This window comes from Fistularia commersonii, chromosome 10, assembly GCF_037954325.1.
Source record: "Fistularia commersonii isolate RoL2024-O1a breed Wild chromosome 10, RoL_Fcom_v1.0, whole genome shotgun sequence".
NCBI classification, from domain to species: domain Eukaryota; kingdom Metazoa; phylum Chordata; class Actinopteri; order Syngnathiformes; family Fistulariidae; genus Fistularia; species Fistularia commersonii.
Genome location: NC_141293.1, coordinates 12,139,552 through 12,157,269, shown reverse-complemented (window position 1 = coordinate 12,157,269; position 17,718 = coordinate 12,139,552). Strand labels below are relative to the sequence as shown.

Genomic DNA, 17,718 nt, shown 5'->3' with positions numbered 1-17,718 from the left:
CATTCAAGTAGGTTTCTAGGCCAGGCACCGAAAAGGAACACCCCACCTCCTCCCAAAAAAAGACCCCCAAAAAAACAGATTTGCCTCCAGGACAAAAAGTGCAGCCTCCCGTGATTTATGCTATAAATTAGTCAAGAGTACAGAGCTAATATTACTAATTTCGCAGCCCTGCACCGCAGTCTGCTTGGCCGAAATTACAGACAGTCCTCGCCTTGCTTGCTCCCGCCGCAAAAAGCTCTCAAGGCGGCCATTTGGCTCCGTGGCCGCAGCAACGGACTTGTAACCAAAAAGGTCAGTGATGAGAACAAGCCGAGCTGCTGGATCTACTGCGAGGCCCGATACTCGCATTTGTCTATTTCACTGAACTCTCCGAGGCTTTGGCATACAGATATGTACTATTTCGCTTTTTTTTCCAGCCCTTAACTCAAAAATCGGCACAAGAATGAAAGAATGATAGAACGCTGCATGCTAACAGTTCATCCCCAGAACACAAATACGTCATTAAAACCCTTTAAAGCTTTCTATGGGGAGCTATGATTTGTGACTTTAAGAGGGAAATCCATCCCATCTTGAGATCCCAGTCATAGGGTTAATAGGATCCAAGAGCGATTGTTCTACTCGTGAGTAAGTGAATTTGTTCACCTGCCAAAAGATTCCTCTGTTTGCTTTTACGGCGGGCCTCAGACAACCGTTTATTCTCAACAACCCAAATGGCTTCTGTGGAACCGGTGTGTAATGGCAGCGCTCCACTACGAAATGTCCAAACAGCGAGCTTCGCGCTTGGTTTCCCCGCGATCCCATTAATAACGTTCGGGACAAATGTTTGCCAGAAAACTACCTCACAAATGAGAACATTGAGAATTCAATGACAAACATGAATCAGGACGGGCCGTGTTCGCTGTCAAACAAGTGCCGCGGTGGAAAACATTAAGGATAAATTAAACTCGGGCCGGAGTCCGTTAGAGCATATGTTACTTTCAATCTATAGCGGACGCTTTTTTTTTTTTCTGCCTCTTCCAGAGCCCTGTGTGAGAAGAAAAATGACGAGGGCAGAGGGAATTCTTTTTTTTTCCCCCTCAAGAAGAAAATGATTTGCATGCTTCCCGGGTGCACGCGAAGAAATGGCGGGCTATTACAAATTAGGAAGACCCTACTGTGACCATCTACATCTGTAGGCCATTGTGCGCTCATGTCTGAGACGGAATACATTTACTGCGCATGTGAACAATTTAACAGGCTGTAGGTACTGGAGGTTTGCTGCGTGTTACTGTGGTTACACTGCGGTCGGGGTTCAATTACTTCACCACAGACGACTTAAGTTCCTTTTTTCCCCTCAAATCCAATTAACTTTTTTTCTTGAAGAAAAAAGCGCCCGTATTCATCAAATGACAAAGTAAGCTAATTAAAATTTGTAAAATACTGGTGTGTGTGCGTGTTATCGTAACCACACCCACCCTGACGGTCTTTGCAGCCAATGCGGACGTTACACTCGTTGCGTAATGGGTGTCGACCGGAATGATAGCGCTCGCTAATACTCACAGTACTTCTTTCTAAAAAGACGGTGTAGATTAGGGTTTTTTTGGATGGGCACAAGGACTTGCTTCGTCTCGTGGCCTTTCAATGGTCCTCGGTAATTTGGGCAGAAAATCAAAACCTCTCCTTGAACTTCATGCTCAACGAGCCAAAACAAAAGAGAAACAAATGACTGGATGGGAGCGTCTTTTCTCTGAAGATGTTTTTGGGAGTCTGGCGCTGTCGCGTGGCTTACGACACACTTCACCAACGCGTCCTTATTTCAAGTACTGACACAGAACATCTTTTTCATCGTCATCTGTAACATGAACTCATATGTAACTGACCTTGTCATATTTGGTCCCTTCTGAGACTTGAGCAGTGACTTGAGGACGTGAAGTCAACTCGGCACAATGCCAGAGACGGAGACGCATCCTTTTGTCTGAAAGCTGCTCGGAGGCAGGTTAAAGACCTGGAGGTCAGATTTGCTGGCAAACATCCCCCACATTTTGCAGCCTTGAGATCAAAAAGCACCGTCCTCTATGGTCTGTCTCACACCCGCTTCAAAATGGATAAAATGTTTTAATCTTTCCTAACATTGCAAGACCAAATAGATCAAGCTGCGGTTGCTGGAGAGTTTGAAAAGCCAAACGTCTGGCCAAACGGGACGGTGTTACATTATTTGGCCGAATTGCCAGATTGTGCTCAAGTACCCGTGCTCTTTTGATGGCCGGGTCCCCTTTCGGGCAATTTTTGTCTCCATGAAATATTTCTAGAAGCTGCAAAAATGCAAAAATGTCTCCCATGCTCTTGCTCTATCTTCTTGTGAACCAAGAGGTTTTGGGGTTTGGTCAATCTTACAAGTAGTATTTGGTGATTTAGAGTCGAATTAGCACCAGTTGGATCCTTTCCCTGATTCTGAATGGTAATACCATCAGTGGGGAAAAAAAAAAAAAGATTCTTTACAAATGTTTTGAAATCGCTATTTCATTAGGATTTCATCAACTTTGAAAAGGTCCCCCCTTTGCTCAAATCTCTTATTTAGTCTCTGGTTCTGCCTTGTGCCTACACACTTTTTTATTTTTAGCGCTGAAATCACCAAGGAGACTCCTTCTTATTTATTCTCCTTGAAGAACAAAGCCTGCCTATGTCTGAGGAGGTGCCTTCATGAGGGATTGCAGTCGGCGGATAAGACCTTCACTAAAAGGTCAGAACACTCCGCCATTAGACGCTGATGGGTGAAGATAATTCATCAATATTTATTACAAAAGGTAGTGATTATAGAACAAGACGTGGATTAGGGATGATTCATCCAAGGTCAAATGTAGCTGTCATCTAGAAGCATTTGCTTGTTTTTCTGGCTTCCTCCCAAAGTTAATTCTCTGAAGCTGCCACACACACAATACATTGATCAGCCTGAATACCCATGAGGTATTCCAGGACCTCGTCTCCCCTTTCCTCCAAGCCCTGTCCCCCCCCCCCCCTTCATGAATATTGATAATCCCCCTGCTGTGCTTAATGGTAACGCTGTGAAAAATGACGCTGCGTGTGTCAGTCACACACAATCCCCTGGGGACGCAACTAATATGCCCTCCATTGCCAACAGGGAGATGATCCCATCACCGAGACGAGAATCCAGGGTCAGAACCTACAATAAAAAGAATTGTTTCTGGTGGAAACTTGATGAGGGCAAACATATTTATGTCCAGTAATTGGTGGGAGGACAGGTTATTTCTTGTGAAAAGATGCTTTTCTGTGTATGATGTCAGCGGGAAAGACAGCTGGTTGGAGAATCAGAGGTATTACATCACATATTAGAAATCCAAAGCCATTTGCTCATAGGAATGGTTGAATTCCTGGTTGAATTTATCATAGAAAAATAATGGTCAATACATGCCAAACATTTGGTTGCTAATTCCATTGAGTAAAAAGGTATTCACATTCGCTAATAACGCTTTTAGAAACAGCCTTGAATCATGTTTTACGCTTGCTGATGGGATCCTGCAATACAGATGTATATGCCTCTCATATGAATTGAGCTCAAAATGCTTGTATTTCTGATTAATCTGCATGAAATGATCTGCAGAAAAAAGGCAAGGCTTGGAGGGTAATTACAGCTTTGTTGGCCATTTTTACCTCTGAGGTGTGTGTCTATATAATTTACACAAGCAGGGCATTCGTTGGTGCTAGGATTATACATTGTGTGAACAATTATTAGGGGAAGTGATTATTTTGACCATATCATAATTTTATCCAGAATTTCCCATTCCAAGCTGTATAAACTTGAATGCTTAATGGATTTAATGCATATCAGGTGATGTGTGTTTGTGTAACGAGATACGGTGTGGCCGATGGAGATCAACACCCTAGATACGGGTGTGCATAATTATTAGGCAGATTCTTCTCCTCAGGAAAAATGGGACAAAAAAGATTTAACTGACTCTGAAAAGTCGAAAATTGTATTGGTCTTTCAGAGGGATGCAGCACTTGTGAAATAAATATAAAGATAAATAATGATGTTGCGTCGTGATTGTTTGAACCATCAAACGTATTGTTGCAATTAGTCAACAGGGTCGCAAGAAATGTGTCAAGAAGAAAAGACGCCTATTAACCGCCAAAGATTTTTTTGAAAAATCAAACATGAAGCTACCAGGCACCTATTGCACTCCAGTGCTACCATATTCCATAACTGGAACCGACCTAGAGTGTCAAGAAGTATGAGGTGTTCAGTTCTCTGAGACATGGCCAAGGTAAGAAAGGCTAAAGCGCGACTACCTCTGAACAAGACAAATAAGTTGAAACGTCAAGAATGGGCCACAAAATATTTGAAGACAGATATTTCAAAGGTTTCACGGACTGATGAGATGAGAATGATTCTTGATGGACCAGATGGATGGGCCCGTGGTTGGATCAGTAACGGACACAGAGCTGCACTTTCGACTCAGACTCCAGCAAGGTGGAGGTGGGGTACTGGTATGGGCGGTCATTATTAAAGATGAGCTAGTCGGACCTTGTCAGGTTGAAAATGGACTCAAAACCAACTCTCAGACCTACTTCCAATTTTTATATGACACTTTCTTCAAGCAGTTGTACAGGAAAAAGTCTGCATCTTTCAAGAAGACTTAGATCTTTATGCAAGATGACGCTCCATCACATGCATCACAGTACTCCACTGTGTGGCTGGCCAGTAAAGGCCTTAAAGATGATAAACTAATGACGTGGCACCCTTCTTCACCTGACTTATACCCCATTGAGAACTTTTGGGGCCTTCTTAAGCAGGATATTTCCCCTGAAAGTAAACAGTACACCTCTCTGAACAGTGTCTGGGAGGCTGTGGTTGCGGCTGCACAAAAAGTTGATTCTGACCAGATGAAGAAACGGACTGAATCCATGAATGGAAGGGCTTGTAACTGTTATCGAAAAGAAGGCTGGCTATATTGGTAACTGAGATTTTTCTTTTTCTTTTAAAATGTTTATTGGTAAATTTTGAGTCTGTTTATTATTCTTACTTTAACAAGTGAGATGGGAATATCTTTGTTTTTCATTTATTTGCATAATAATTCTGCACACAGTTGCCTAACAATGGTGTGCATAGAGATTCTCTTACTACTTACTGCTTAAATTTTCAGGTTTGAGGGTTTGTTAACATTTTGGATTGACCAAGAGCACTGTAGTGGTACAATAACAAAATTAATCCTCAAAAATACAACTTGTTGAATAATTGTGCATGCAGTGTAACACTGCTGCCTTAGTCTTATAGAAACGGAATGGACTCTTTGACTTTTGGTCAAAAAAATAATGAGCAAAGCGACAATTCCTCAACTTCCTCAAACACTGACCAAGAGCTAGACCAGGGGAGGAAGCAATGCAAATTAGAGAGTAGAAAAGTATATGGACTCCCTCACAGTAGAGGGTGGCCGAAAACATCTGTCCAGGCTCCGCAACTGTCTTCTAGGACTGCCTTGAGGCAACCACGATGCACGTCAAGGGTGTGATGCTATATGTAGTCATGCCTGTAACTTAGGTTGCTAATACAACGGAGGGAGTATAAATCAGCCTTGGCTCTAAAGCGGCCGTCTTATGTTGCCCTATGAATGTGGACTTTTTTAAAAACGCTATATTTCTGTTCTATAGACATCAGCACGACCAATTTCAAGAACGTTTTCATTCTAGTGAGTAGGATGGGGAGGCTTGATGTTTTCTGCCCTGAGGTAGAACAACATGTGTAATTTACAGTATTAGTTATGGAACAAAAGATTTGTGCTCTATTTTTTTTTTTTTTTCTCAGCCCTCCTCCCGTGTATTTAGCCATCAAACACATTTAAGATTCGCGAGGTTTTTTGATCGCACAATTAGTTTAATAAATTCACAAGCAACACTCAATACTATCAAACACTTGAGTGCTGATTTGATTTGAGTCGAATAGCATTTTTCTCAGTTCCTTCTCCAACACTGGTGAAATGTTTTTCTTTTTTTTCCCGTTTGCTGATGACAAAACCGACGGCAGCATTTTGTGGCAGTCCGTGTTGTCGCTGCCATATTGCGGGGGGGCTGTGTAGGAAGAGAAGCAGCACCGGGCATGAGAGGAGCTGGCAGGGGTCCACGACAGGCGGGTACAGACGGCCGTCCTGGCCCATGTCCGAGCTTCTTGGCCCAGCGATCGAAATTCTACTGCCGCAGCCGAGATGCGGCTTACGCTCATCATGTTACCGTGCTGGCTAACACACTTATTACTGACCTCGCAGTTTTATTTTAAGTAATAACTTAAAATAAAACAGCGGGGTCAGTAATCTCCTTTCGATGAGATAAAATGAGTTAAAAATGCCACTTGAACAAGGCTTGCTGATTTGCTTTGACTTTGCTGCATGATTTGGATGAAGGGGACTGATGCTTACAGTGATGCTGTTTGGACATGCTGGAAAAAATTGATTTGTGTGGCCTTTATCTGCACACTTTTGTGATTCAGATGTAATCAAAAAGTTATTTAGAGGTTGCCAAAAAAAATCAAAATAAATAAATGTGGCGACATGGCGAAACGGACAAATTTGAATCATTCACTGCTAGTTCGCTGGCCCACTGTTTAGTCAGGAGGTACTTTATCTCTCTGGTTATATTGGCTTTGAATGCATTTAATGTGCATTGCTTCTTTTGTTGATCAAAGAAAATGTTTACGGTGTGCAATAAAGTTCATCTTATCTGTCAGCGTTACGGATGAAATGAAGAGCCACTAAAAGTACAAATAACAAGCTGAATGGGGAGGGAAAAAAAAATAGCAGCAAATGAATCCAATTTTATGTCTCCCACCTTTACTACCAGTTCATCCCACGGCAGGTCAAACACCCAAGGGGGGGGGGTTAACTCTGTATTCGAAACACACCATGTGCTGCACTAAATCTGTTTAAGCTACCACAAAGAGAAAGCAGTATCTGGGCTTCATCTACATGAACAGATTATTATGCTGTGATTGCTGAATATCAGTGAACAGTGGCAGCTTAGAAAAAAAAAAATCCCCTTGATTCTTTGGATATGGGTGGGTCAGCTCAGAAACGCGGCACACTATTATGTTTAAGGCAGCTGAACATCATTTCTGCTGTAACTCCATTGTGGCTGTAATGAAAGTGTGTTTGCCGTCTGCGGAAGGAGAGAACAAATCAACAGCGCAGTGGTCCCCCCTCAAGAAAAACAAAAAAAGAAAAACCCTGCAGATTCCATCTCCAGTGGCACTTGCTTTAACAAAATCTCAAAGTCTCTTTGTTTGGATTTCTGCTCGAAATGTCAGGAAGAGCGGATCAACATGACGGATAAGAAAACAGAAACAACTCTCGACGTCGGCATGGCTTGATAACAAATGCAGCTTAAGCAATTTCTGTGCTTCTGTGGCAATGCAAATTCAGGGGGGCCGATGCGAGAGGTGAGGAAATATAAACCGAGAGGCAGAAATGGCTTCTTTTTTTTTTTTATGACAAAGAGGATATCTGAATGAGCAGTCGGATGGGATGCAATTCAGGCGGGAGTGTAAAATGCAATTCTTTCGATTTGTGAATTCACGTTGTGTTCTAATGTTCTAGAGGGGGACATGATATTTTATATAAAGCTCAAACCGACCATAATGTCAGACGGAGTGGAATGAACTGAACCAGCCATATCTGTTCTCCCTACTCCCAATTTTTTTGAGGTGTCTTGGGGGCCACTTTCATTTGTTCTTCAATGGTTTGTGGTTCCTGCTGCTGATAGAGGCGACTGCTTGAGAAATGCAGTACATGTGGAGCATTCAGGAGAGTAGACTGCTTCCCTGTTTTTGTGTAATAGGGAAGACGTTAGCGGCAAGGTGTGCAGTTCTGCCTTACTGGGCAATCTGGAGCCACCTCCGCATCGGGAGAGGAGTCGTTCATGCCTTGTCTCATCGACGTGGGTCATGGATCAAACAGCAATATTTGCGCCGCCTGTTTATACATCTACTACTTTCAAAAAACAGAAAAATAAAGTTGTTTTTTCTTTCTTTTTTAAACAGCCAAAAATAGACAACTAAATCATGGCATAAAGACTGGGTATGTGTGCGTCTTACGGTTGTATGTATTATTATTATTTTTCTGCTCACTCTCTCATTCCCATGTATGGCCAATTTCGGGTCTCCAATGATCCTCCAACCTTTTTGGACTGTGGGAGGAAACCGGTGAACCCAAAGAAAACCCACAGAGAAAACGTGGACATTATGGTGACCCCTCACAAAAAGGCCCACTATCAAAACCCACTGTAAGGCAGAAGTGGTAACCTTTATGCCGTCCTTTTATCAAAAAAATAGCCATTATTATTAGTAGCAGTAGTACCATTATTACTTCAATATAATTCAGGAGGCTGATTAAAAAAAGGAAGGGGGAATATTAACTACTGAAAGAAAATTGTCTAAATTGACCATGAAACGGTTGAGAAAAAATAAATATTCTGTGTTTGAACTTGAATGCCTGAGCGTTGCATTCAGGCACCTTTAAAAATCATCAAAACATAAATCCTCATATTGTCGTGAAAAAACACTCGCTTTGCGCTGTGTAGTGGGACGTGATTTTTCAAACCCGAGCTGGTGCAACATATATATCTAAATAGTTGCTTCTGAACACGGATATACTCATTTGAACCCGTGCACCCGGCCTCTGTCGGTACAAGCTATGTATTGCCAATTTCCCGCTTGTCTTTGGCACTGAAGAATATCAGAAATGGGCTTTGGCACCGGCAGTTTTTTCATCTTAAGTGTATCTGATCTAACTTTTATTTCCAGAGAGATCAGGGCAGAATATAGAATAGCTTTAAAAGGAAGAGGCCTCCTGCACAGTAACACTTGAAGAGCGTTTGCGCACGTGTGTGTGTGTGTGTGTGTGTGTGTGTATATGACAGTGAGAATAATTGGCATGTCAAATCCTCTCTGGCTTCAACATGTTCCCGTTTCGTTTGATGCATGATAACTGCCATGGTGACGAGCACGCTGTCACAGGGCTGAGAACGAGGCACAGCTTGGAGACAAATTCGAATACTTTGCTTGGGCTTTCCTCGCCATGACGCGGCAGTAACTGAGTGACGCTTGTGTTCAAACGCTGCGGAAATGTTGCTCTTTAAAAAAGAATACCGCATTAAAATTATGTTGACAAACCGCCCATCTCTTTTATTTAGTAATGCCAAGTTTAGAAAAGAGCTTTTCTCTCCGCTGTCACTCACTGAGCGAGCTCACGTGCGCACATGTATCAAGCGTCGGTATTAATCTGATTGACGGGTGTACTTGTGCCAGTACCTGATGTGACGCTGATTGTTTCACCGTTTTTCACAAGCGCTAATTCAAAGAGGGAAAAAAAAAAAACCCAAATCGGATTAAAATGTAAAAAGGCACCACATGAGACGAATATTGTTTTTATGAGCGAGGTGTGTTCCGCTGATTTCTCGTAATCTGATAACAAGCTTTTACCTCATCAAGGGTATGACTATGCTGTTTCCATGACAACTTTATCTGATAAAAACTCAATAAATCTGACACTGATTTAATCTGGCATTGGCAAAGTGACCGGACAATTCGTTAAATCAGGTTTTCCCGCTACTTTGAGGTCCTTAATTCAGGGGCAATTATCACATAATTTAAAGGCTTCCCCCTTCCCCTCAGTAAGCTCCTCTGCATGTGTTTATTTCTCTCTTTTTTTTGACCAAAGAAAAATCTGTACATGGATGATGTAGAAAGGTTTGATTGATCGGCATCTTTAGCCACTACCTGCCACACAATGTAGCGGTTCCGACAAATCCCATCAGAAACCCTTACAACCAGGTAAATGCTCATTTTCTGCTCGGAGCACTCATCTGCAGGCGCAGACACAAAGCGGGATTCTCCATTTTGCAGAGAGAAACGCGGCGCGACACCTTCCCCTGCCCTGGAGGCGGAACTGAGGAGACTGTAGGTGACGAGAAGGAGACTGCAGATTTTAACTACATGACAAGGACGGCCATTGTCGGCCAGGACAGAGCAGCGAGGGAGTCTTGAGGGGGGCTCCTCGGCCGAGAGACAGATGAGATGACATAAATCACGCGGCCCCCGGCGCGGCGATACTTGAGCGTACCGAAGTGAATCTCTTTAACACAACTATGTCTGCCCGCTGAAGTGGGCCAACAGTCTGTGACTCCATTTGTCGTGGGGAACGAAATGAATAACCTTTCAGGCTCACCTGGCCGGGAGCGGGGCTGCATACAAATGACGACACGGGCTTCGCTGCGTGCGCCGGCTCACGTGATGACGGAAATGAGCTGTGATCGTCGGCATGACAAATATAGCTTCTGGTGCATCTGCGCCGTTAACAGCCACGTATAACATTTTGCAACAATTCTCCATGCAAAGGTTATTTTTTGTTGAGGCTTAACTGCATTCAAGGTACGGGTGATAGGCTGAGGTTTGCACTAGCAGTTACTTTACTTTCAAATTACTAACTCGCCTCCTCTGGCTACATCCTACACGTGAAGCAGCCGAGTTTTTTTTGGAAAGGGTGGGGGAGAGTTGAGATAGATTAGTCCTCGAAAAAAGGAAACCCCGATATCTCTTTTGGCCTGCAGTAGCATAACAAAAGTGGGGCGTGAGCTGAAATGAAAAGGTTCGCTCAATGTTTAGCGTTAATGATGGCGGGGTTCTGATGAGACCCAGCAGTGGTGATTAATTTATGCAATAAACAGGGCTGTCTGGGGTGCAGTAATTCCAAATCGCCAGATGAGTCACGCAAAGCTGTTTTTCTTAATCATTTTAAGCAGGTGCCTGTTTGGGCGATCCAGCGTGGTCAAGAAGGCTCTTCTACTTGCGCGGCTGCCCTCAATCTTGCATAGGCAGACTTTTCCTCCTTAATTTGCACTTGAGTGCTGATTCAGAGGGCAATTATTGTGCTGTAATAAACACAGGCAGAATCAATGACACTGTCACTTTGTGTTATTTAAGCTAATAAAAGCTGGCTCCGGCACGACGTCCCAAAGGCGAGCCTTTTGTCATGTCAGGAGAGACGGATGCACATGTGGTCTGCCACTCGTTTGCGACCGTATCTCTTCCTCAAAGGGCTAAGAGCCGCGGCGGCATCACACAATATCCATTGTCTGTGGTAAATCCCCAGCAGAGTGAGGGGAGGGAGGGGGGCGGGCACATGAGAATCAAAACCGGTTTTAAAGCAACACTCCCGCTCATTTTCCACCATTTCACTGAAACCCTGATACCGTACTCCTCTCGCGCAGGCTGCGCTCGCCAGCAAAGCCCCAGCTACGCAGCGACAACGGAGCCACAATTGGCCAGAATCACTCCGATTTCACCTGAGATTAGCATCTTAAACAATAACACACAATACAACCGGTGTCACGGGAACGGAGACAAAAGCGGACGCGCTGCAGCGTGGCCCCCTTTCATCCGAGTGGGGGGACCCCATCCATTACAGTGGCAGCATCTGCATGCGAGACCGCGATCCATTAGAGAAATAACATCTGCTTACCTGCAGTTGGGAGGGGGGTCTAATGTGATCTCTGCAAGCTCCTTCTGAATCCTGAAAGACAAGAGATGCTATTGTTAAAATCCTCTGTTGAGGGCAATACATGAACTGTGTTCCAAGCAGGCGAATGGCACAAATCTATTGTGATTCTTTTATATTATTTTTCTGCGGAATTATATTTGGCTCCTTTATCTTTGATCCCCCACCGGAACCAGCACACCAGTCCAACACAAATGTGCCATTGTGTCTCGATACAAGCAGCTCAGTTTGATCCTCTTTGTTGTCTGGAGAGGAGTTTCCATCCACCTGCGTTTGTTTACGTGGAGAGAAAGGTGTAAAATTCATCAGAATCTCCCTACATTGCGTGCTGACATTTAAACAGGAGGCAGATAGGCGTCTGCCTGAATAAAATGGGAATTAGATTTTGTGCGTCGGAAGCAAGCTCGGCTAATTACTGATAACGTACATGAAACAGCCACTTGGACTAGTTCACAAGGGAGATTGATGAAAATGGCGGCAGGTTGGGAAGACCTGGAAAGACTGAAAGGTCCCTTGAATTAAACAGCACTGATGCCACTCTGGACAGGGAGCAGGTAAAGAAAATCAAGCGTTTATTCTCTCTACATCATCTGCATGTTTTGCATCTGACTGGATAGTTTACAGCTCCAAAACATGGCTCCGGTGGATTCAAAGATGCAAAAAAACACAATTTCTCTTCCCGATTTTCTGAAAACATAGCTCAATTTTGAGTGTAAAACCAAGCGGTCTGTGGTTACTGGTTTTATCTGCGGCGCTTCTCAGAACAACAAACTTAGTGGACATCAGTCACATGAAGTGGATTTGAAAAGTCAGTCCCAGCTGCCCGCCCCGAGCAAATACTTTTTCAAATCCCGTCTCCACCCGTGTGCATCTTCATCGCGTTTACGACCCGAGCACGCTGACGGGAGCTGCTGCTCTCCCTGCTGCAGAGCAGGCAGGCGTCGCACCATTTCCCGCCCATCCGTGAGGCGTGAAGTGTGCAAGGCCAGGGAAATCGTGATTTGGTTATGTTTACTTAGTCTCCTATAAATACCGACGTTGCTGCTTTTACATCGCGGTATCTGTGTAATTATAGTCATCTCTATGTATAAATGGATTAAAATGGAGTACAATTGCGCTGAGATTTGATACAGATAAATGTGCGCAGGGGAGATTCATACTTCGAGGGCCGACTAAGTGCAGATGCAGCTGCTAAATCCACCTTTGTGTAAACAGTATGAGTGGCCCCCGCCTGTGTGAGCGGCCCCTTGTTACAGCAGAAGCTGCTTTTAGAAACACAAGAGACGTTTGATTTGTTGGGAAAAGACTCAGCATCCGCCGAATCTCACTTTGCTAATCTTATCTATTTATATCATTTGATGAGAGTTGGGGTTGAACTGAGATCGTAACATGTCAATCACAAGGCCGCAAAAAGAAATATCCAACCATTCACACCTACGGACAGATTAGTCTTCAATGAAATTGTTGTTTTGGACTGTGGGAAGAAGACGGAGAACCTCGGGAAAACCCAGGCGGCCAGGAGGAGAACACAGAGACCCCATAGAAACTAGATAGGGGGACTGTTTTTCAGGTAATGGGTAAAAAGAAAAATAAGCTATCAGTCAAATAAAAAAAAAATTGACTTACAAATCTCAGATAATCTACCAAAACGCAAGCAAATGATTGCTGAACAATCTGAAACCGCCCGGGAGACTTATAAAAGCACCTGACCACATACAGTAAATCAACCTTTGAAATAAAAGTTCATGAAGCTGTGGTGACTCCTTGCTCATTTACCAGGATATTAAAAATAATTAGAAAACATAGCCGTTTTAGATCATGTTTTAGATATTGACAAGGTCAGGCGGGTGATGCGGAACGCATCATTCAGGGTCCTCCTTCAAGCGATTAAATCGAGAGCGATTTAATCACCGAAAAAACACCGTTCATTAAGGTGTGCTGTGCATCCGACATGTGACTTTTCCAAACGCAGTCGGATATCGAGACATGCAGATAAACGACAGGGAGAAAAGGGGTCCTCACTAGGCATCCCAGTGTTTGTCAAACCCTCGCTGAGCTGCTGGTGTAATTCTACCCTTGAAAGCAGATTTTTTTTTTTTTGGAGTGGGGGGGGGTGACCAGTGGAGGTGAGCGTCAGTGAAGAGGAGGCGGTGAAGGCGCCGCAGAGCACCAGGCGGAGTCCATTCAAGCCCACGGGCAGAAATGGGAGGGTCTCTGTGGAGCGGTTCTAATGCGAGCTATGTGAGTTTGCAGCTCCTTCCTGTGGGTTTACTGTCACACTGAATCGCGTGGATGTTTGAAATGACAATGCCTGTGGGACTGTAGACTCTTTATATAACCCCCCCCTCCCCCAGGGCACGAATGGGAGAGGTTTAACAAACAACCCTGTATACCAGCCATTGTTAGTTTTTGTGTTTTTTTTTACCTCTTGGCACTCGTAGAAAGTTTAGCAGCGGTTTTACTCGAGATTTTGGTCTCCTTCTTTTTGGGCTGTGCTTGCTCTCGCTCCTGCTCAGGTGGTACCGATTCCCTTTGTTCGATGTCTGAGCTTCCCCCGCTGGTGCTGGGGCTGTCGTCCGGTCTCTGCACTTCACTGGACATCGTGGGCCCTGGGAAAAAAAAGGGAGGGGGCGGAGGTAAAGGAATGTCGTGGCGTCTCCGCAAGCACAGCGGAGGCAGATCCCGGTTTTCACCACATCCCACTAATGGATGTGGGATCCTTTCTTAAAGTCTAACGTGACAAAATGTGACATTCGTCACCGGACAATGAAGCCCGTCTTAAAAGAGTACACTTCCAGAAAGCTGTAGCTATTACACATTTATATCTTGTCTCCCGTTCTCTTTGACTAATTGATCGTCTCTTCTAACTATCACGCCATTTGATTATTCTCTCACCCAGCAGATTATTTTCCAGAACATTTTAATCTGATGTGACAGAAAGGGATCAAGACCGTTAACTGATACTGCTCCTCTCTGCAGATGTGTGGCGGTTAGTCCCTGATGCAGGTTAGGATTATGAATATTCCTTTACAATAATGGCATTCAACCAAAATAATAATTTAGTTGCATTAAACATTAAACACAAAAGACAATGAGACATTTCTTGTTGAAACAAAAAACCAACTGGGTTCCCTTGGAGAACATTACACGAGCATCCAACTGTTAAAAGCGCTTGTATCTGCATTTCAACCTTCTGAACCTTAATGGGATCCATGCCATAATTCAGCCATGCTCAATGGGCATCTGTTCCTTGAAGCCCCAAACAGAAAATATGACACCGTTTTAAATGACTTTCCAGGACCTTTGGCTTCCCCCCCGCCGCCCCTCTCGTTTTCCGTGACCGGAAGACCGGTCAGCCATTTTCCAGGTTTTTCCAGGAATACCCGTGGATCACGTAGGAAAATGAACGCTCTACCTGGTCCTTAAAGAAAACAATGTAACTGTAATTTAAGAGCCAGCTTTTCTCCTGCTGGGGAGCCTGACGCAGCACATTTGAGGCAGGTGTTTGGTGTCTGACTGGGCTCCGGGAGCATCGGATTCTTCTGCGCAGCTTGCAATGAACTGCATCGGGAGCTGCTCGGTTTACTTTCTAACCTGCGGAAAACTTCACTGTGTTTTGGGGCCGTTCTATCTGGGGCCCTTTGAAAATTTCACGACAAAAGAAGTGAGGGTTGAGGGAAGCCGCGGTGGAGATGGAGGGGAAGAGGGGGGAGATTTAATCAAACTGGCGCTGCCACGGGGAGACAAGAGGTGTATAAACCTGCCTGGAGGAACCTCGCTGCCGTCTGGATTTATTTACTTCTCAATGTCCAAAAAAAAACAACAACAAACAAACAGGGGACAATCCAGCGGTTACAGGTCGTTATTTTTTGTTGTTTATGACCAAACTGCCCAGGAGCGACGACTAAATATTTACCGTTCGGGACGACCCCCGGCCCGCTGAACAAACTGCACAAGGTTATTAGATGAGCTCATTGTTATGACACATTGATGCAATGGACGAGGGGTGAAATTGGTTTACAGCTGCAGGGATATTGTTTGTTTGTTTGGCGCTGAAAAATAGAAATGTAGCTATTACTGCCCCCTGGGTTGCCATTCTACCCCCCCTCCCCACCCACCCATACACACACACACACACACACACACACACACACACACACACACACACACACAGAAGAAAAAAAAAACAATTATCGCCCCTGTGGTGACCAATTGGTGCATTTCATGAGCACCATCCTTTCATATCCAAACGTATGGATCCCTGATCGGGGAGGGTATCGGTGACAGATCAGGACACACAGACACACATACACACACACACACTCGAGAAGGGGGAGGAAGATGAGATGGTCCGTGAAGGCGATCGGTGCCCGGTTTTGTTAACGTTAATCCGAGACCCCCCTCCTCCTCTTCCTCCTCCTCCTCCTCTTCTCCTTCTTCCCCGGCTCCCTCCCTCCCACCTCCCCGTTTGTAGACGACAAAGACGGGGCTAAAATGGATGTTAGGTGTAGCGACGCAAACGGGATCCGGTCGGTAGAAGTCGTTAACCGAACCGGGGGGGAGGGAGGAAGAGGAGGGGGGGGTGATGATCGGCATCAATGGCTTGAACGGAACCGGTTCAATAGAGGAAGGGGAGGAGGGGATACGTTATAATCCCTTGTAAATAACAACATGGACAAGTTAGCGTCAAGTCGTCAGCGGTAACGACAGCACGCAAGCGCACACGCACACGCACACACACACACACACACACACACACACACACAATGGGGGTCGAACGGGAGGGGGTGAAATTCAGCCGTCCTACAAAAGCGGGATAACCGTTACAGGGAACTAGTTAACGTTACCAGGCTGGATGGAGGAGGAGGAGGTGGAGGGATACACGCGTTACGTTACCGCTCGGCGGTATTTAAAAGGGGAAATGTCGGGACAGGGGGTCAGAATGGGTCCCTTTTTGAGTTTTAAACTTAAATGAAAAGGGGGAGGAGGAGGGAGAGTGGGGGGGGGGGGGGGGGGGCGTTTCTCCTCGCCAGGCCGGGGCCGATGGAGGACGGTCCGCGGCAGGGCCGAGGGAGGGGGGGGGCGAGCAGCGGCGGCGGGGGCAGAGAAAACCGGAGCGGATCCCTCGCCGTGTCCACATTGCAGAGCCGTGACCCTGCCTCGACACAAAGGGAGGCTCGTCCCACACATCCACCTCCTCGTTCACCTCCTCCCCTGTTCCTCCTCCTCTTGCTGGTAAACGACACTTTTTTTCCCCGGGACGTTCACTTACTTTTGTGCGTGTGTGTGTAACCTTTTTCGGGGCGGCGGATGGATACGCGTTGTCGGCATTACCTGGCGGCTTGCCGTCGATGCTACGAACTCGGCGCGGTAAAATCCCAAAGGTGGCGGAATATCGAGAAAAAGTAGGTCCTCGCTCGTCCGCCCTGCTCGCTCCCGTGTCCTTGCGACTGAACTGGAGGCGGCGGCGGCGGCGGCGGCAGCGGCAGCGGCGGCGGCGGCGGCAGGGAGAACCAGGCGACTACGGAAAACCGAGGCAGCCACCGGACCGCCTCCGAGCGCGCTCCCGCTCCGCTCGTGCACGAGGCGCTGCATTGGTGGTGAGAGAGGGCGAGGAGGAGAAGGAGGGGGAGGAAGGCCTTCTGCTAATGAATCAATCACAACGCCTGACAATGAAAAGACTGGAATTATGACGTGAATGCTCGCATCATTTTAGTGGTGCGGGGGAGGGTGAAAAACCGGCCACATGTGGCAGGGGATCTTCAACGTCTCCCCATCCTCCTCCCAGGCATGTTTTCCTCTCCTTGCTGCAGCCCAAGCAGCTCGGGGCCTCCAGGCAGGGCTTTCCCCCCCTCCCCCTTTGACCGGAGGAGGTCATATATTTAAACACGGTCTCCACGCCGAAGCGTTCGCCCATTCATTCACGCACGTCGGGAGCAACTCCGGGGGTCAGATGTACAGGCAGGAATCGCCTGGAATCGAACCGACGACCGTCCGATGAGAGCCGCCAACGCCCGCTGCTCTGCTGCAAAGCAATTTCTGCAATTTTGAAGTCAGCGTCCGAGAATGTGCCACCTCGAGACGAATCACGCCTGGATGTCTCTTTTTGCCAGAAAGCCAACACCATGCCTCTTGGTGCATCAGCTAAAAAAAAAAAATGAAGAAATGAATGTATGCATGT

At 45.7% G+C, this 17,718-nt stretch overlaps 1 protein-coding gene across 1 annotated transcript in view; it reads right to left on the bottom strand.

Annotated features, from left to right (window-relative positions):
• ube2e2 (ubiquitin-conjugating enzyme E2E 2) overlaps positions 1-17,114 on the bottom strand; it is a 40,630-nt gene extending 23,516 nt beyond the window's left edge. Inside the window, exons 1-3 of the mRNA XM_086153781.1 lie at positions 16,872-17,114; positions 13,963-14,146; positions 11,502-11,552 (exon numbers count right to left, since the gene is read on the bottom strand). Of these exons, the coding sequence (XP_086009907.1) occupies positions 11,502-11,552; positions 13,963-14,138 (227 nt within the window). The 5' untranslated portion in view covers positions 14,139-14,146; positions 16,872-17,114. The remainder of the gene's footprint in view (positions 1-11,501; positions 11,553-13,962; positions 14,147-16,871) is intronic.
• Positions 17,115-17,718: the final 604 nt, after the last annotated feature.